This window comes from Phaseolus vulgaris, chromosome 1 (genome assembly GCF_051622355.1).
Source record: "Phaseolus vulgaris cultivar YP4 chromosome 1, ASM5162235v1, whole genome shotgun sequence".
Classification (NCBI taxonomy): domain Eukaryota; kingdom Viridiplantae; phylum Streptophyta; class Magnoliopsida; order Fabales; family Fabaceae; genus Phaseolus; species Phaseolus vulgaris.
Window position 1 is genome coordinate 31509905 of NC_143498.1, and position 20654 is coordinate 31530558.

At 51.5% G+C, this 20654-nt stretch overlaps 1 protein-coding gene across 1 annotated transcript; it reads right to left on the minus strand.

The window, feature by feature from the left end:
* Positions 1–17469: 17469 nt before the first annotated feature.
* On the minus strand, positions 17470–19518 carry LOC150029580 (uncharacterized). Its single transcript, XM_090296137.1, has 2 exons — positions 19212–19518; positions 17470–19061 (listed from the first exon to the last, which is right to left on the minus strand). Exons 1-2 carry the CDS (start codon positions 19516–19518, stop codon positions 17470–17472), a joined length of 1899 nt encoding a protein of 632 aa, XP_090152263.1.
* Between the last annotated feature and the right edge of the window lie 1136 nt (positions 19519–20654).

A 20654-nucleotide genomic window follows, 5' to 3' on the forward strand; every position in this document is an offset into this window, starting at 1 on the left:
AAGACGATGGAGGAAGATGATGATCTAGAGCGTTGAAGAGCGTTGAGAGTTTTTGCAGAAGGAAGTTAGAGCGTTTGCAAGCACGAAGAGAGTGATGGAACAGTGAAGCGAAATGGGTTTAAGGGTTTTCGAAATGGTTTTAGGAAGCGCAAACGGCAAGTGAAGAGAGCCGTTGATGAGGCCACGTGTCAAACGATGAGTGAGGGGTTTGGTGGGGCGTCAGAGCAGCAGAAGGTACAACCGCTTGGAATTCCGCGTCAGGGCCACGTAGATCGGTGTTAACGAAGGCTCTTTCAGTCTTTTCGCTAGACAAGTCTTCGCTTAAGACTGGGGGGCTTGTGTACCGCCCTGGTGGTCGGGTGTGATGACGTGGCATCCTGCTACAGTGTAGGCGTGTTGAGAAGGCGCCAGGTTGGCAGAAGGGAAGGAAGTCGGGGGGCACGTATAGTCGCAAGTTGTTAAGTTGGCGTGTTCCGATTTCCAGATTACCAGAATAGGCGATCGCCAGGTTGAAGATGAAGTCGCCTGATGTAGATTCAGGCGACCTAGTCATTGGAGATCACCAGAGAAAGCACATCGCCGAAGATGAAGGAGAAGCAAATTATGAAGGCGGCCGGCGAGACCACAGGGAAGGTGTATGAAGGCCCCTAACTCGCCAGTTCCAGTAGAGATCGCACTCCTAAGTTAGCTATGCACTGGGCAGTACCATGCATAAGTAACTTAGCCAAAATGAGAGTAGAAGCAGCGCCAAGTCAGGGAGCCTCCAGATGATGGCACGTGTACAGTTGGATGCGAGCCACGTGTCCGAGTCTGTAACTGCCAGGAGAGAGAAAGCCACCAGGTATATAAGAGTTCTTAACAACTTTCTGAGGTACGCACGTTCAGTTTATACACTTTACTCTTGCGAGTGATAGAGCTGACTGTGAGAGAGGATTTGCACGGTTCTTGTTCTTAGTATTTGGTGATACCGTCACTGACTTGAGCGTTGGAGTGCGATCGGCCGCGGCGGCGCCGTGCTATTTCTTTGCAGGTTCTTGAGATAGATCCCGAGGAGGAACGGAGGTGAGAAGCGGTGCGCACGTCGATCCCTTGACGAGGCAGTTTCCAGCGTTCCGGTCAACGGGCAGGATCAGTCGTAAACCCTCCTTAGGGAAAAACCGACCGAGCGAGGAAAGAGTACACTTTTATTAAGTTCAACTGTAATAAAATTTGAGATGCGTGGCATTCGACGTTCTCGGTATGTCCTTCCCAGATAAATGTTCTAAGTAATAGGCTCCACCAGCTGCCATATCTGCTATGCGGAACGGTCCTTCCCAGTTGCTAGAGAACTTGCCTCCTTCCTTCCTAATGCTACTCCGCATTCGCCATACTAAGTCGTCTTTGTGGAACGGTCTCGGTTTGACCTTGGAGTTGTATCGTCTGGCCACCCGAATTTTGCATGCTTCTTCTCTAATTCTACACTTGTCCCGAAGTTCGTTGATGAGATCGAGGCCGACCGAGAGACTTTCCTTGTTTAGATCAAGATCAAGGGTTTGTCGGTGGAGAGAAGGTTCTCCAATCTCGACGGGAATCATAGCTTCAGTACCATACGTCAGGCTGTACGGCGTTTCTTGTGTAGTCGTCTGAGGAGTACAACGATATGCCCATAAGACCTCTAAGAGTTCTTCCGTCCAGTTACCCTTTGCTGGACTGAGACGTTTCTTCAGTTCGTTCAGGATGACCTTGTTTGCAGCTTCTGCTTGTCCGTTTGTTTGCGGATGTTCGACTGAGCTAGCGATGTGTTTGATGTGGAGCTTCTCGTAAAATTCAGCTAACGTCCGGTCGGTGAATTGCCGACCGTTATCGGTGATGATGATCTGTGGAAGCCCGAAGCGACAAACGATATTTTTCCATACGAAATTTTTAACATTGCGGGCGGTGATCGCAGTCAGAGGCTCGGCTTCGATCCACTTGGTGAAGTAAGCAATGCCGACCAGTAAGAATTTACACTGGCCTTTACCGGGGGCGAAAGGGCCAATGATGTCCATACCCCATTGGACGAACGGCCAAGGTGATAGCATAAAATGAAGTTCCTCAGGTTTTTGATGGGACAAAGTGCCAAACTCTTGGCATTTAAGACATTTTTGGACGAAATTGGTGCAGTCGCCTTGGACGGTCGGCCAGTAGTATCCGGCCCGGAATAATTTGGCTGCCATTGTTCGTGCGCCGGAGTGAGTTCCACAAATTCCTTCGTGCAATTCTCGGACGACATAGGAAGCTTGGTCGGGTGTCAAACATTTAAGGAGTGGTCGGGTGTAACCTCGGCGGTAAAGGTCGTCGCCAATTAAGACAAAACGGGCGGCCTGCAGCTTCATGGTTTTTTCGCCGAGAGGACTACATGTGCCGTCGAGTAAATATTGCTTGATTGGGGTAATCCAAGTAGATTCCGCGTCGGTCGTTAGGCATTCCTGTAGGTCGATGCTTGGGCGTGCAAGCGTAACATGGATGACCGACCTATGCATTCCTTTACACTTCGTGGTTGCTAACCGGGACAAGGCGTCCGCGCGAGTATTGTGATCACGTCGAACGTGCTGCATAGAAATTTCAGAAAAGGTGCTCAACGACTGTTTGACTAAGTGATAGTATCGCTGTAAAAAGCTTTCTCGGACTTCATATTCGTCATTAAGTTGACCGATGACTAGCCTGGAATCACTTTTACAAATTAACTTAGTGATTTCCAATTCTTGAGCGAGGCGTAGACCGGCTAAAATGGCTTCATATTCGGCCTGATTGTTTGAAGTTTTGAAGTCGAATTTTAGGGCTTGCTCGATGACAATCTCGCCGGGGCCTTCTAAAACGACTCCAGCGCCGCACGACCTTTCGTTTGGAGGAGCCGTCCACGTATAGGATCCACGATGAGTGTTCAGTCTCGGCTGAGGAAGGAGCGAGTTCGGCTGCAAAATCACCAAGAGCTTGCGACTTTATGGCTCCTCGTGGTTGGTACTTGATCCGATCGGTCATCGGTAGTCGATGACGTCAGCAGCAGAAAACCACGTGGATCGCTCGCGAGGTGACACGCGGACCAGGTGACAGATAGATCGGGGTGAACGTGATCGGTCGTCACTAACCAAGTGACCACCGACAGGTCAGGCGACAGAGAATTCAGGGAACAGATCACCAGAACGGTGATCAGTGGTCAGTAACCAAGTGGCCACCAACAGACCAGTTTCCCCGATGAACGCCTGGGGGCAGAACGCGAGAAGCAATAGAGCACCGATCAGTCATCGGGGTCTCGTGTTACACGCAGTTAAACTGGGACTGAGGTTCCCAGCGAGAGCGTTACGCATGGACCTCGCATGAGCACATCTCAGGGAATCATGCACGAGAGTGGCCTGAGGGAGCTAGTAAACCAGTCAGTGATTGGCGATTCCCTCAACCCATTACGTGCGTGACACCGTGAAGGGTAAGCCGTTTACGCAGAGAGCAACGTTTGGTGAGTGTGCCTAGACCAGCCACACCTGGCGTTCCCCTAAGAGTATGCGATTTACCCAGATGGAAGAAATATCCTAAGTTACTCCGCAAGGGCGTAACTTAGGCACACAAAGAGAAGCGCTAGAGCCCTTCCAGTAACTGACACGTATGTGGTTAGATGTGAGTTGCATGCCTCCACGTGTCATCATCTGAGAGGGGTGCGGTCCAGATAAAGGTGCACTCCGTACCACTAAGGGTACAGACAGGCGCAGCCAAGCGCAGAGACGCGCAGACACGCACAGACTCTCACGCTCTCACCCTACTGATTCTAGAGGTACGTTGTCGCAGAAAAGCATAACAGGGTTCTGGCACATGTCAGAGAGGCATAACGGAATTCTGTTAGGCCCAGGTACAGGCAGAGACATAAAAGAGAGAATCAGGGTGAGAGTTAGGGGAGATAGAACAGAGAGAGCAAGAGTTTTTCACGCACACTACGAGTTTTTCTCATTTGGTGGTTTTGTGGTCTAACTTGATCGTCGGAGTGCAAACGGCCGCTAGAGGCGCCGTCTGTGTGTTTTGCAGGTCGCGTTTGGAGATCCAAGAGAAGGTTCTGAGGGTGACTTTGCAGAGAACACAGTCGCGTAGACGGGATAGAGAGTGCTACAAAGCGATTCCTCCACGTTCGAGTTGTCGGCAGGATCATTTGGCGCCCACCGTGGGGCCCAAGTGAATCATGGTCCCATATACACCACAGTTTTCGAAGCTTACCAAGGTTTTACCAAGTTCTTTGCTAGGGAAAGATGCCAAGAAACAGACAACCATCACCTGCGCCATCTGCTGACGAAGGAGCTGTGACAATGGCGCAGGTCCTGGAGATGGTGCGCACGCTGCAGGATAACGCCGCAGCGTCGAAAGTTGAACAAGAAAGGATGCAGACGGAGTTGGCTGCGTCGCAGAGTAGGAACGACGAGCTGAATCCCGTCAATGAAGAGCTGAGGAGGACATTGCAGGCACAGAGGGAACACGCGGTTGACGAAAGGATGTCTAGGCAGCTGTCACCTCTAAGAGCGTTCCCCATGCCATTCTCCCCTGAAATCATGGGAACCATGGTGCCTCCCAACCTGGTGGGGGTGAAGGCGTCGTTCACAGGGGTAGAAGACCCGGAGGCGCATCTGACGGCGTTCCACACCCAGATGATGTTGTCTGGGGGCTCAGACGCTGTGTACTGCAAAATGTTCATGAGCACGCTAAGCGGAATCGCCATGGAGTGGTTCGTGAGCTTACCAGAAGGGCATATCACGTCTTTCTCTCAATTTTCAAAGCTTTTAACTGAGCAGTACATCGTCAACAAAGCACCTGCAGTGGTGTCATACGATTTGTTCGACGTGCGACAGTACCAAAGCGAGTCGCTGAAGGACTACCTCAACCGCTTTGGAGCACAAGTGGTTAGACTGCCCAGCAAGGATGAAGATATGCTGGTGCACGCGTTTAAGAAGGGGGTGCTTCCTGGCCCCTTCAGCGAGTCCCTCATCAGGAGCCATCCCAGCACCTTTGCAGAGATCCGGCGTCGTGCGGTGGCGCACATAGTGGCAGAAACAGAGGTTTCTGAGAAGAGAGGAAGTGCTGCACCACTAAGACCGCGTGGAGGGCAAGGGAAACCGCAGCAAGCAAGGGTGCATGAGGCCAAGGAGGGGAAAAAGGTGCGGGAAAAACCTCGTCCCTATGCACCAGGCAAAGATCAGAGCAGGGGGCGTGCAAGGGAGAGCAATGCGCCCCCAAGATACCATTTCATGGTGGGATTGGCGGATCTCATCGCCCTTCCTGCTGTAGCAGCAAGACTATGCGTACCGGAGAAAACTGATAAGGTACTTGGTTGAAAGAAGAATGAGTGGTGTGAGTTTCACCAGGCCTTTGGCCACACACTTCACTCCTGTTTGGCGTTGGGACACCAACTGGCAGAGCTGGTGAAGTCTGGGTTCCTAGCAGATTACCTGCGTGAGCCGCAGGGTGATCGCGCGTCGGGATCTCAGGCTGGAGAACAGCAGCATGAAGTCCCTGTGCACGGGGAGGTGCAAACAATCGCGGGAGGCTTCTCTGGTGGGGGATGCACAGCGTCACAGAGAAGGAGGTACGCCCGGTCGGTTATGGCGGTAGACGCGGTAAATGAGAGCCATTACCCTGAAGTAGATATTATCTTCAGGAAAGCTGATCTACGGGACGTTGTCCCACACGACAACGACCCTGTGGTCATTTCCCTCATCACAACAGGAAAACGAGTGCACAGAGTACTCGTAGATCAAGGAAGCTCGGCGGACGTCATGTTCTGGCCAACGTTTAACAAGTTGCAGTTGTCCCCTGATCAGCTGAGGCCGTATACCGGGTGTCTTTACGGCTTCGAAGGAGATCAGGTAGAAGTGCGGGGATACATTGAGCTGAGGACAACGTTCACTGATGGGACGACAGCCCGCACCGAAAGGGTAAAGTACTTGGTTGTGAACGCCCCTTCTGCGTACAACGTCTTGTTGGGGAGGCCAACACTCAATAGGTTGGACGCAATACCATCAACGAGGCACATGAAGCTGAAGCTGCCGTCGATGGAGGGGACTGTAATAACCATCAAGTCGGATCAGGCTGAGGCTAGACGCTGTTATGAGAACAGCCTGAAGCAGAAGAGAAGTGTATGTCACGTCACCACGACACCACCACCAGGTGTGCGCGAAGAGCGATCGGTGGTTAGGGAGACACAGGGCGCTCAGAGGATGGAGAACGCTGCGGTGGGGGGCTCCCAGATAGCTCAAGTTGAAGAAGAAGAGGAAAGCGCGATCGCTCCTCGCGAGTCAGGGATCGCGAGGGCGGTCATCGGCAGCGAGAGAAGGCCCCACCCAGCTGAAGGATGGGTCGAAGTGGACATCAGGGGGAAAAAGTTCAAGTTGGGGGGATCCCTCGTTGAAGAAGAGCGAAAGCTGATCGTTGGTGTGATCGAGAAGCACATGGGTGCCTTTGCATGGTCAGCGTCCGACATGCCAGGAATCGACCCCGATTTCCTTTGCCATCGTCTGTCGATGGACTCTAAGGTTCGGCCCGTGCGACAAAGGCGAAGGAAATTCAACGAGGAAAAGAGGAAGGTGATCCACGACGAAGCGCAAAAGCTCCTTGTTGCAGGATACATCAGAGAGATCCAGTACCCTGAGTGGCTAGCGAATGTGGTGCTGGTTCAGAAGGCAAGCGGCAAGTGGAGAATGTGCGTGGATTTCACTGACCTCAACAAAGTGTGCCCCAAAGATTCTTACCCCTTACCTAGTATAGACGCCCTAGTTGATAGCGCATCAGGGGGGAAGTTACTCAGCTTCTTGGATGCTTTCTCAGGGTATAACCAGATCAGGATGCACCCCATGGATGAGTGCAAGACCGCATTCATGACGGAACGGTCTTGCTATTGCTACAAGGTCATGCCATTCGGATTAAAGAACGCGGGGGCTACCTACCAGCGGCTCATGGATAGGGTGCTCTCGCCCATGCTGGGAAGGAATGTGCATGCATACGTAGATGACATGGTGGTCACGTCCCAAGAAAAGAAGCACCATGCAACCGACCTGGAGGAACTATTCACCACCATCGCCAAGTACAGGCTGAAGCTCAACCCGGAGAAGTGTATTTTTGACGTGGAGGCTGGGAAGTTCTTGGGTTTCCTCTTAACAGAACAGGGAATCGAAGCTAACCCAGAGAAGTGTGCAGCAATCGTGGCAATGAGGAGCCCGACGACGGTGAAGGAGGTGCAGCAGCTCACCGGTCGTTTGGCAGCCTTATCCCGGTTTATGTCCGCTGGAGGGGAGAAGGGTCATCCGTACTTCCAGTGTCTTAAACACAACAGCAGATTCCTTTGGACACAGGAGTGCGAGGAGGCCTTCATTAAATTGAAGGAGTATCTTGCAAGCCCACCAGTCTTGCGTAAACCTCAGGTAGGCATCCCTCTTCGTCTATACTTCGCTGTGACGGAGAGAGCAGTCAGCTCAGTCCTGGTGCAAGAGTAAGACCAGGTCTAGAGGCCTGTGTACTTCGTGAGTAAGGTGCTGCAAGGCCCTGAAACAAGGTACCAGGCCCTCGAGAAGGCTGCCCTGGCGGTGGTATTTTCAGCAAGGAGACTCAGGCATTACTTCCACAGCTTCACAGTGGTGGTAATGACAGATCTGCCCATCCAAAACGTGCTGAAGAAACCTGACGTAGCAGGAAGGATGGTCAAGTGGGCGGTGGAGTTGTCAGAATTTGACATTCAGTACGAGCCCCGAGGACCGATCAAGGGGCAGGTGTTCGCGAACTTTGTAGTCGAGCTGTCGTCGATCGCGACACCTGTAGAAGGTCTAGATTTCCGATGGGTGTTATCGGTGGATGGATCCTCTAATCAGCAGGGGAGCGGCGCTAGAGTCATTTTAGAAGGTCCAAACGGGGTACTGATCGAGCAGTCCCTCCGCTTTGCCTTCAAGGCCAGCAACAATCAGGCGGAGTATGAAGCCCTGATCACAGGAATGTTGCTAGCGAGAGAAATGGGAGCAAGAAACCTGCTGGCCAAAAGCGACTCTTTGCTGGTCACCGGGCAGGTTACAGGGGAGTTCCAGGCAAAGGATCCCCAGATGGCAGCCTACCTGAAGTATGTACAGCTCCTGAAGACGTCCTTCACCGAGTTTGAATTGGTGCACGTGCCAAGAGAGCAAAATGCCAGAGCAGACCTGCTTGCCAAGCTGGCCAGCTCAGGCAAAGGGGGGAAGCAGAGGACCTTCATTCAGGAGACCTTGAAGGTACCGCGTGCGTTCGTGTCAGACAACAAGGTACTTCATGTGTACAAATCAATAGAGCGCCTGACGATCGGTCATCGGTCGTTGACTCAAGAAACGTTGAAAGCACCGAGGGTGAGAGCGCGACCGTCGAAGATCGATGAGTCGATGGAGGTCCGCGCGGTGAAGGAACCCGACACCTGGATAACGCCATACCAATTATATTTAGAAGACGGTGTACTCCCACTTGATGTGGCGGAGGCAAAAAGGATAAAGAGAAGCTCAAGTAAGTTTACTCTAATAGATGGAAACCTCTTTAGATTTGGATTTTCTCACCCTGTGCAGATCTGCGTGCACGGCGAGCAATGCACCAGACTCATGTCTGAGCTGCACGAGGGGGTGTGCGGAAGCCACGTAGGTGGTCGCGCTTTGGCAAGTAGGATACTTCGCGTGGGGTACTATTGGCCAAAGCTGAAGGAAGACTGCGTGAGGTTTGCTCAGCGTTGCAAACAGTGTCAACTTCACGCGGACTGGCACAAGGCACCTCCTGAGGAGTTGAGGTCCATCCATAGCCCGTGGCCATTCCACACATGGGGGATCGACATCCTAGGACCTTTTCCCCTGGCGATAAGGCAAATGAAGTTTCTCATCGTGGCCATCGAATACTTCACCAAGTGGGTGGAGGCAGAACCAGTCGCACAGAAAGTCGAGCACTTCGTCTAGAAGAACATCGTCTGTCTGTCGTTTCGGAATACCCAAGAGGTTGGTCTCCGACAATGGCACCCAGTTCACGAGTCATCAACTGAGGAAGATGTGTGAGGAGATAAAGATACAGCAGGTTTTCGCTTCAGTGGAACACCCGCAAACCAATGGGCAAGTGGAGTCGGCCAACCGAGTACTGCTCAGGGGGCTGAAGCGAAGACTAGACAAGGCTAAAGGAGGCTGGGCGGAGGAGGTCCCCAGAATTGTATGGTCTTATCATACCACCCCACAGTCCAACACCCATGAGACACCCTTCAGCCTTGTCTACGGGACTGACGCCATGATTCCTGTGGAGATACAGGAAAGCTCCCCCAGATTCTTGAATTTCATTGCTGAAGAGTCCAATGAAGAACGAAAGGTGAATCTCGACCTGCTGGACGAAGTGCGAGAAGAAGCCAGAGTCAGTGCTGAAGCCGTAAAAAGAAGAGTAGAGCGGAGGCACAACTCTAAGGTGAGGCCCAGGCGCTTCCTGGAAGGTGATCTGGTGATGAGAAAGGCGCATCAGAATGAGATGGAGAACAAGTTGTCTCCAAAGTGGACAGGCCCGTACAGAGTGGTTGAGACGTTGGAGAACGGAGCCTATCGGCTAGAAACTCTGGAGGGAGGAGCAATCCCCAGAACGTGGAACGCCACCCATTTAAAATTTTACTTCAGTTAAGTTGTAAAGTAGTTGCGTTCTCGCGCTAAAGATACATGCTTTGTATGTAGTGGAAACAGTTGAACAGACAAGGGGGCACTCTTTTCCCTAAGGAGGGTTTTTGACGAGGCCACCCAATGAAAAAATTTCCAGCATATCAAGTGTGCGCAAGTATTAAAGTAAAATCCTCCTTGCCCCAAGCGCAAGTGCAGGTGATCGGTTAGGCCTTACTCGCCCTAGGCGCGAGTACTGGCACTGATCTAAGTCTTCCTCACCCCAGGTGTGAGCGCAGGCAGCTAAGGGTTTGAAAAGCCAGGGGTGCTAGTAAGACCAAGAGAGGGAAAGGAAAGATTTTGACAAATGTCCTTACCCACTTGGCATACACCAATATTGGCCCAGTAAGGCTCTTAGTCCGAAACCCTTCTCACCCCAAGAGTGAGGCAGGGAATGAACGACTCAATCTGCCGAAGGGTGATGACCTTGGGGAAGGTAAGAGGGGTTAGCGAGAAACACTTTTCTTTCCCCAAAACCAGGCATCACCTCGAGCGATCGATGTCAAAGTCCTCTATGCACCTAGCACTAGAGCGACAGAGAAGCTAAGTGAAGATCGAAGAACGATCGCTGATGAGTCGTCAGTGATTCGTTAGTGGTGCAAAGCAGCGCACAAGAACTGTTAAGGACAAAGCTAAGGAAGTTGTTAGTCGCGATCAAAGTAGAGGCCAAGATCAAAGGAGGCAGATCGCGCTAGGCCTAAGCTGGTTAACACTTAGTCGTGTGCAAAGGGAAAGACAAAGGTTAAGATCGCGCTAAACCTAAGCTAGCTAACAATTAGTCATGCGCATAAAGAAAGGTGAAGCTCAAGAAAAAAACAAGAGAAGAAGCTTATACAAATTGAGAGTACGTATTCACACCAAGTCTTATACAAATTCTGTTCCGTCCGGTTGACCGGGACGTCTTCGTGCGCGACCTCAACCGTCAGCTAGGGACTCCTTCCCACTGATTGCCTGTGGATTCCTGCAAAAAAGAGGACAAAGAGGCGCCCTAGCGGCCGTTTGCACTCCGACGCTCAAGTCAGCCAGCAAGAAACACCAAAACTATTCACCTCCGTCTCTGAGCACCGCGTATGGCACTCTGAAGGTGGTAAGAAATAACTGTGTACTGTGTATCTGTGTTCTCTCTCTCAGGCAAAAATATTCTCCAGTCCCTTATTCGTAACTAATGAAGCACGAGCAAGCAACTAGAGAGCTCTCGTAAATTTGCAGAAAGTTCGAACCCTTTTTCCAACATTCTCCGCGCTATTTAAACTGCCCAAGCATTTAAAGCGCCTTAAAGCGCTTTTAATTACAAACGTAACGCACTCATTAAAGCGCTTAATTAGAAAACGTAGCGCATTTAAGACGTTGAAACGCTCGGGAGCCATTATAGTACCTGAATGCTCGAAAGGGAAACTATATTGAATGACTTTTAATTACCTGGCACCTGACTGAAGGGTGTTTCCATTCTGGCATGGCTGTCGTACACGTGGAGGGCCTCACGACGCCATGACCCCATCTGGGGGCGTTTCTGCCCATCTGGGGACGTCTCTACGTGTGAGTCCTCCTGCTTGGGAGTGCTACTGCGCTAGGGGTGACTTTTTGGGTGCCAACTCGTGCACCCAAGTATCTAGTCACTTACTTTGAGAGCGTATCTGCCTTCCTCTCGTATCCTGCACCCGGTTGCCCTGGGCGTGACCTTCCTCTTGGATCGTATCTGTCCCGAGGGCGTCTCTGGGGCGACAGGGGTACCTCGCGAGTCAGGCTGCCCTACACTGATGCTTTCACTATGGCCTTAAAGCCACCTTTTCCTTCTCTTTATCACTGCCCCGTGTTATCGGGACCTGAGGCCTTCCCACGGCGTCGTTCCCTCCATGGTCTTTCCTACCCATGGGTATCGGGGAACCACACCGTGATGGCCTTGCTTTAGCACTGTTTGATCTGGCGAAGCCCCAGTTGGGCGTCGCCTTCACCTAGGCGACGCCTTGCCTTGGCGACGCTTCCTCTGGGCTGTTTGATCTGGCGACGCCCTGGGGGGCGACGCCTTCACTAGGCGACGCCTTGCCTTGGCGACGCCTCCTCTTGGCGTCTCTCCACCTAGGCGACGCCTTGCGTTGACTTTGACTCTCCAGCCGTTGACTTTGACCTTGACTTAGTCAATGCCCGGATACGGGACAGTACAAATTCTAAAGTACTAAAAAGTTGTGCAGAAGTATAAATTTACAAGAAAAAGAAGAGATCAAGGAGGAGGAGGGGTGAGCTTTCCATCTACCACTTCGTGATAAATGCTGAATTGCGAGAGGTCCAAGTTTGGGAGAACGCATCGGATTTGCTCGAGTGCCAGCTCGAATCCGTCAGTAAGGGCGTCAGCACCCACGTTCATCAGATCAGCTTTCTCCGCCTCAAGTTTTTGCCTTGAGGCCTCCGCAGCATCTTTCTCAGTGGTAAGGGCAGCAAGGGAAGAGGCAGCTTCTTCCAATTGGCCCTTGGCTTCAGATAGTTTGCCCACCACCTCCTCAAGCTTCTTCTCTCCAGCAGCGGCCGCTTCCTTGGTGGACTCGAGCTCCCCCGCTAGTTGAGAGTTCAGCTGGCGTAGGGAGGAGGTCTCGGCCCGCAGCTGCACCACCTCGCAGTCCAGAGAGATAACAGTTTGCCCCAACAAGATGTCTTGATGGTCTCTTGGACCTGCGCTAGGTACTCCCTCCTAGTTTTTTCCACCATGCCCCGCATCAGCTCTACGGACCCTTGGACAGCTTCGAAGTCACTTCGCAGTGACTCCTTGTCGTGCTCAAGCTCCTTTACCCTCTTCTCCAGGGCTATTTGCTTGCGGTGCTGGGTGGAAAACTCCAAAGAGAGCACCATCTGCCTAGCCAGGTGCATGTCCACCTCATCACCGTTCCATTCGACGAGCTCTCGGTTGCTGATGAGCTGTCGAACCAAGGTGATGACCCGGCTGAAGTTCTCGTGGCTAGCCCCCGAGACGCTTGGTCGCGAGCTGGACCCACCACATTCAGCAACAGCAGTGGAGGTCGGCAGTGGTGGCGGGAGACCCCCAGGATGAGCAGAAGCGCCCCCAGCAGGAGGAGCAGATGGACCAAGTGATTGGCCTGCTAGGGGGGAGATGACGGTTGAGAAGCTGGAGGCGGCTGTTGGCAGGGAGAGGGAAGGCACGTGGGCTCTGGGGTAGGCTGAGTAGGGGAAGGAGGGGGTGAACCTTCCTCTACCTCCACCACCTCGATCTCCCCAGGCTGAAGAGATGAGGCCCCCTCAACCGCTGGCAGTTTCCTCTTGCGGTGTATAAGAGGAGAGCCAGAGCTTTCCTCTTCGGTTGAGGGAGAAGCAGCAGCAGCGGCAAGTGAAGTGGAGGCCTTCACCAATCTTTTTCTCTTCCTTCCCTGCTCGGGGCCTTCAGCTGGCGCGACCGAGAGAGGAGGGGCGGCAATGGGCTCGGTGGTGGAAGAAGAGGAGCCAGTTCCTTTCGCCCCCCGAAGCTTGGCAAGCTCCAGCAAAGCTTTCCTCCTGTCTTTCCCTGACATTGAATCTACATCGATGGGAAAAAGAAAAGTTAGATGGTCTAGTTACGCAAGTCAAAATGTATGAAAGCATGCATGAGAATGTGCAAGTATCCTAAGAGGTGGAAGAAGAAGAGCTACCTATATACTTTTTCAGGGACAACACATCGAACTCATCTTTGATGAGGCGAGCAGAGTTGTACTTGGCCCCCAGGAACAGCCCATACAGCTCGCGCTCGTAGGGGGCCATGGCTTCGAGGTCTCGGGGTTTCTTGAACTCAACCCCAGGAACCCAGTAGAAGGGGTACCCCTCGAGCAGGGTTGGACTTTGTGGGGTGGCAGATATCATGTAGAACCTGCCTTTCCAGTCTTTGAAGGATTGTTGGTACAGGCCCAGGAGCACCCGTCCAGCAACCCCGTTCAGGCTAACCCAGGACCTATCCCCAGGATTCTTCGCCTCAAAGAAATAGAGGAACACATCCACGGAGGCGTTGTGCCCGAAGTAGTTACAGAGAATCTGGAATGCCCGGATGAAAGCCCAGGCATTTGGATGGAGTTGGCAGGGCGCGACGTTCAACTCCATCATCAGCTCCTTCTCGAAAAAGGTGAATGGCAGGCGTAGCTTCAACCTTTTGAAGATGGCGGAGTAGATGAAGACGAAGGGCACCCCATTGGTGGCCCTATCGTCCGCGCAGATGGGCATCCCTCGAGGAGGAATGCGGACTTGGATGTTGAAATCGTTTTCCCTGTCTATGGCGCACGAAGGTTCATCCGGGTCATGGCTCAGAAGAGAGGTGAGATGACCCTGCGGTAGTAGGGTGGATGTTTCGGCCAGCAACGCCAGGGGGGCCCAGTCGTAGACCCTGGCGTTGTCATGGTAGGAGGTGGCAACAGGTGGAGGTGGAGCTGGCGCACTTGCGGAAGGCTGTGCACCAGAAGACGAGGCAATAATGCGAGAGGTTTGTTTCAAGCGAGCCATCGCGAGATAGCTGCAATGGAGGAAAAACGAAAAGTCAAAATGAATGGAAGAAGAGGGAATGATGAATGGTTCGGTGAAAACAGAGAGGGGGAAGGAGAAAGAGATGCCCAGGTGAAAAGAGGAAGAAGGAGAAGCAGAAATCAGAGCAAGAATGCGAAAAACCCTAGCGTGGGTCGATAGAGGGAAAACAGGGAAGATGAATGCATGATAACGAGAAAGATAAATGCAATCGGTAAAGATGACCTAAATAGACACAGGAAGAAGAAAAACCATACCTTTGGGTGATTGTGAGAGATTTGGAAGCAGAAAACTTGAAGAAGGATGGGTGTGCAGAGAAAGAGTTCGCAGGAAGTCTCAGAGTTGATTGAAGAAGATGAAGGAACAGTGAAGGCGCGCGCCTATTTGAATAAGAGAAGCGCTAGCGACACACCACGCTGGCCGTCGATGGGGCCACGTGTCGCGAGATTAAGGAAGGAAGTCCAAACGTTAAAGAAGCAGCACGTGAGGTGGCACGTGATGCGGTCCCACTTGCCACGTGGACTGAGGGCACGACCACTTAGTCTCTTCGCCGAGAACGAGTTCACGACTCGAGACTGGGGGGCTTGTGATCCGATCGGTCATCGGTAGTCGATGACGTCAGCAGCAGAAAACCACGTGGACCGTTCGCGAGGTGACACGCGGACCAGGTGACAGATAGATCGGGGTGAACGTGATCGGTCGTCACTAACCAAGTGACCACCGACAGGTCAAGCGGCAGAGAAGTCAGGGAACAGATCACCAGAACGGTGATCGGTGGTCAGTAACCAAGTGGCCACCAACAGACCAGTTTCCCCGATGAACGCCTGGGGGCAGAACGCGAGAAGCAATAGAGCACCGATCAGTCATCGGGGTCTCGTGTTACACGCAGTTAAACTGGGACTGAGGTTCCCAGCGAGAGCGTTACGCATGGACCTCGCATGAGCACATCTCAGGGAATCATGCACGAGAGTGGCCTGAGGGAGCTAGTAAACCAGTCAGTGATTGGCGATTCCCTCAACCCATTACGTGCGTGACACCGTGAAGGATAAGCCGTTTACGCAGAGAGCAACGTTTGGTGAGTGTGCCTAGACCAGCCACACCTGGCGTTCCCCTAAGAGTATGCGATTTACCCAGATGGAAGAAATATCCTAAGTTACTCTGCAAGGCCGTAACTTAGGCACACAAAGAGAAGCGCTAGAGCCCTTCCAGTAAGTGACACGTGTGTGGTTAGATGTGAGTTGCATGCCTCCACGTGTCATCATCTGAGAGGGGTGCGGTCCAGATAAAGGTGCACTCCGTACCACTAAGGGTACAGACAGGCGCAGCCAAGCGCAGAGACGCGCAGACACGCACATACTCTCACGCTCTCACCCTATTGATTCTAGAGGTACGTTGTCGCAGAAAAGCATAACAGGGTTCTGGCACATGTCAGAGAGGCATAACGGAATTCTGTTAGGCCCAGGTACAGGCAGAGACATAAAAGAGAGAATCAGGGTGAGAGTCAGGGGAGATAGAACAGAGAGAGCAAGAGTTTTTCACGCACACTACGAGTTTTTCTCATTTGGTGGTTCTGTGGTCTAACTTGATCGTTGGAGTGCAAACGGCAGCTAGAGGCGCCGTCTGTGTGTTTTGCAGGTCGCGTTTGGAGATCCAAGAGAAGGTTCTGAGGGTGACTTTGCAGAGAACACAGTCGCGTAGACGGGACAGAGAGTGCTACAAAGCGATTCCTCCACGTTCGAGTTGTCGGCAGGATCAGTACTGAATATGCAAGTCGGATAGTTCTATCGTCCATCCGATCATTCGTCCGGCTAAATCTGGTTTAGTGAGAATCTTTACAATGGGGTAATTTGTCCGAACAATAATACGATGATTTTGAAAATACATCCGCATTCGTCGGGCAGTAATAACGAGAGCCATAGCTACCTTTTCGATCGTTTGGTATCGGATTCCGGCGCCATGGAGGGCGCGGCTGACGAAATAAACTGGCCGTTCTTCAAAATTAATATCTTGCACTAAGACTAAACTGACGGCTTCGTGTGAAACGACGAGGTAGACTATAATGGGCTCTCGGACGTCCGGTTTCTGGATGACTGGCGGGGAAGATAGAAAAGTTTTCAATTGGAGGAAAATTTCCTCGCATTCGGCCGACCAGTCAAAGCGGGATGCTTTTTTCAATAATCGGACGATGGGTCTCGTTCGTTCTGCAAGCTTAGGAACAAATCTGGATAGAGCGGTGAGTCGGCCGATGAGTCTCTGAATTTCCTGAATGGAGTTGGGACTTCTCATTTCGGAAATAGCTTTACATTTCTCAGGGTTAGCTTCTGTGCCTCTATGAGTCAGCATAAAACCTAAGAACTTTCCCCCTCGACGCCAAACGCACACTTGTCAGGATTGAGTCGCATCTGGTGTTGGCGGAGGGCCTGAAAAACTTCTTTTAGGTCGGCAATATGTTGCTTGCATGAGTCGGACTTGACAACAATGTCATCGACATAGACCTCAACATTCCTGCCGATCATGTCGTGGAATACATGGTCCATTAGTCTTTGATAAGTGGCCCTGGCATTTTTGAGTCCGAAGGGCATAACTTCATAGTAGAAATTATCGGAATCAGTCATGAAGGCTGTCTTCTTTCGGTCGGCCGGATGCATTTGGATTTGATTATAACCTGAGTAGGCATCAAGGAAGCTGAGGATGTGATGTCCGGCCGCCCCATCAACGAGACGATCAATGGTAGGCAGAGGGTAAGAGTCTTTTGGGCATGCCTTATTGAGATCCGTGTAGTCAACGCACATTCGCCATTTTCCGTTTGCTTTCTTTACCATAACCACGTTGGCTAGCCATGTGGTGTAATGGGCTTTCCGAATGAATCCAGCTTGTAACAGTTTATCGGCTTTGTCACGTGCGGCTTGGCATCGTTCCTCGCCTAGATGTCTTTTCTTTTGAGCTATTGGCCTAGCCTCTTTATACAGTGATAATCGGTGAGTGATGACCTGTGGGTCTACACCAGGCATGTCAGCTGCTGTCCATGCGAACAGATCGGCATTTTTGACAAGTGTCATGCCGATGGCAATTCGGTCGTTCGGTTTCAGCGAAGTGTCGATATGCGTAGTGTGGCGATCATCGCGAAGCGGGAATGGATGCAAGTCTTCTCCTGCTTCCATACGGGGATCGTCCATACGAGGGTCGAGATCAACATGTGCCGTCCGGAACGCCGAGTGGGGGATCGTCCTCGTTTTTGTGGTAGTCGATCGTCCGGATCGGTCGTGTAGAGCCGTCGAGTTGGCTCACTTTTCAAACTTGCGACATAACATTATCTAGCGGTTTTTTGATCGACATGGATTGTTGCAATGTCGTTATTTGCCGAAGGGAATTTCATGGCTAAGTGTGGGGTGGAAACAATGGCTTTTAATCTGTTGATGGACGGACGACCGAGCAGGATGTTGTAGGAAGTTTGGGCGTTGACCAGAAGATATCGTACGTTTATTGTTTTGTGGAGACCGTCTTCCTCACCAAAGGTTGTATATAAGTCTATATACCCCTTAGTGTCGACCCGTTCACCTGAGAACCCTACAATTTGTTCGTTATAGGGTTGAATATCTGATTCTGGGATGTGCATTTTCTTGAAGATTTCCCAGTATAATATGTCGACCGAGCTACCTTGGTCGACCAAAGTCTTGGCAGTTACAAACTTGTCAATTTCTACAGTGATTACCATAGGGTCGTCCTGGGCTGGATCTATAGCTGTGAAGTCATCGTTAGTGAAGGTGATCGGAGGTATGTGTGGACGCCTCCTTGTGGTAGCATGAGCGGACTGGATGTCCCGGAGATGTTTCTTTCGGGCGAAATTTGAGCACCCGCCACCGGCAAAGCCCCCGGCTATATAATTTGCTTCGTGGTTCGGTTCGCCCAAGTTAACGGGTCCAACAATCATGTTGATGACTTCGCGGACTCGTTGGCGAGGGCGGGTGTTTCGGTCGGGACTTGTGCTGCGGGCGCGTGTACGCCGAACGGGGCTTTCACTGCGTTTCCGCGAAGCCTGGCTATGGTCGGTTTGGTGTATGTAATCGTTACGGTATGAACGGTCGATACCACGGGATGGACGGTCGGTACTCCGTGGTGGGGATCTTGAATTCCTGGTCCTCTTGACGAACTGCCTTAAATGACCAGCCTGGATGAGCTCTTCGATTTTGTCCTTCAATGCCTGACATCCTTCGGTCGTGTGGCCGAAGTTTCGATGGTATTGACAATGCTTAGCGGTGTTTGCATTCAGTGGCGTTTGATATTGCTTCAATATCGGGATTAAGTCTGTTTGTAGTGCTTCATCTAGGGCTCGTCCCCTCGGCACAGTTAAGGGGGTGTAACTGTTAAACCTGGGGATTCGGCCTCCTCTGTTCCGGTCGAACCTTGGAGTGGTTCGGACGGTTCGTTCGGTCTCAACTTCTCTTTCTTTGTTCGGGGTTTGGTCTTTGAGGACTCCGGATCCGACGGTTTTGAACCGTTGGTGGTAATCGATGTGTTCTTTGATTTGCATGAATTTGGTTGCTTGAGTTCGAAGGTGTTCCATGTCTTGAGGCGACTTCTTGATGAGACTCTCAGTAAAACGGCTCGGCCGGATGGCCGAGACCAAATGGTGCAATGCAACTTCCTGCTTGAGTCCTCGGATGTGCATACATGCTTTGTTGAACCTATCTAGAAAGGTTCTGAGAGATTCACCTTTTTCTTGTTGTACCGCTAGGAGAGACATGGAGGACATGTGATGCGGTCGGCTGGTGGCATATTGAGTGGAGAATTTTACGGCTAAGATGTCAAAGTCGTCAATGGAGTTCGGAGGCAGCTCTGTAAACCAAGTAAGAGGTTCTCCCTGGAGGGACGTGGGGAATACTTTACACCACACATTGTTATCTGTGGTATACAAAGTCATTTGCGTCTTGTAGACATTTAAATGCTCGTCCGGGTCGGTCGAGTCGTCATAGAGTTTAATAGCGAGGCCTCTCCATTTGTCAGGAAGTGGTGTGGTGATAATTTCGTCTGTAAAAGGATGACCCCTTTTACTTGACTTTCTTTCAATTGTTTCAGCTCTGGAAGCAGGATTGGTGTCGGCCGGTGTAGGTATGCTAGAGGCGGTTCGGTCGGCCATATGGGATTGGCCTTCTCGTTCGGGATTATTGACCTGTCGCTGGAGGCGTGCATTCTGCTCTCTCAATAAGGAGATTTCTTCTTCTTGGCGGCGTCTATCCTCTTCGTGTTGACGATGGTCTTCAATCCCCTTTTGTCGCAGTTCCTCCATCTGAGTTTGGAGGGTTTGAATCATAGTCATCTGTTCTGCCATAGCGTCGTTGTTGTTTCTTGTCGCAACCATTATAGCTTTAAAAATTGAAGATTTGCCTCGGCCCCACAGTGGGCGCCAATTGTACCTGAGTGGAGATTTGGGGGCCAGGCACGGTCGGTTGATGTAGTGTAGTTGCTGACGTGTCGGTCTTCTTCTCTTTCGGTCGGTTGCTCCTTCTTGGTGTCTCCTTCGGTCGGGCGGGGGAGGGTACCTGCGAAGGCACTTCGACGCTCAAGTAAGTGTGAGATTCTAAGTGTGGTTTAGTAAGTGAATGAAAATGTACCTTTCTCTGGCTTGAGCACAGTATTTATAGGATTGCCTAATGGACTTTCTATCCCTTGGGCTCAGGGTGGTTGTGGATAGGTCTTGCCAGTCGTGCTCCGAAATGCCCGGGGAACATATCTTCTCTAAGCGCGTTCTCCTTATTTTTCGGGGATGTATCTTAACTACTTTGGCTTGTTACATAAATGCCCTTGTGTTTATTATACATTCGATCGGTCGGCCACGTCCGTCCGGTGTCTACCGGTACATTATCCAAGTCTTAAAAAGCTGTGTTCTATGTAAAAGCGTGGTATATTTATTATTACATTAAATATTTTCTTAATCATGATGAAAAATAAAAATAATAGAGCTGGGTTGAATGGATAAGAAGGGTTTTACGTGGATCCTTAAGAACCTATTATTTTATCAAACTTTTCAGTTTGGTGACTGTACCGTCCCGTATCAGGGCGTTGACTAAGTCAAGGTCAAAGTCAACGACTGGAAGGTCAAAGTCAACTCAAGGTGTCGCCCAGGTGTAGAGACGCCAAGAGGAAGCGTCGCCAAGGCAGGACAAGGCGTCGCTAAGGCAAGGCGTCGCCTAGGTGAAGCCGTCGCCTAGGTGAAGGCGTCGCCCAGGTGAGGGCGTCGCCAGATCAAACAGTGTAAAAGCAAGGCAATCACGGTGTGGTTCCCCGATACCCATGGGTAGGAAAGACCATGGAGGGAGCGACGTCGTGGGAAAGCCTCAGGTCCCGATATCTCGGGAAAGTGATAAAGAGAAGGAAAAGGTGGCTTCAAGGCCATAGTGATAGTACCAGTGAAGGGCAGCCTGACTCGCGAAGTACCCCTGCCGCCCCAAAGACGCCTTCGGGACAGATACGACCCAAGAGGAAGGTCACGCCCAG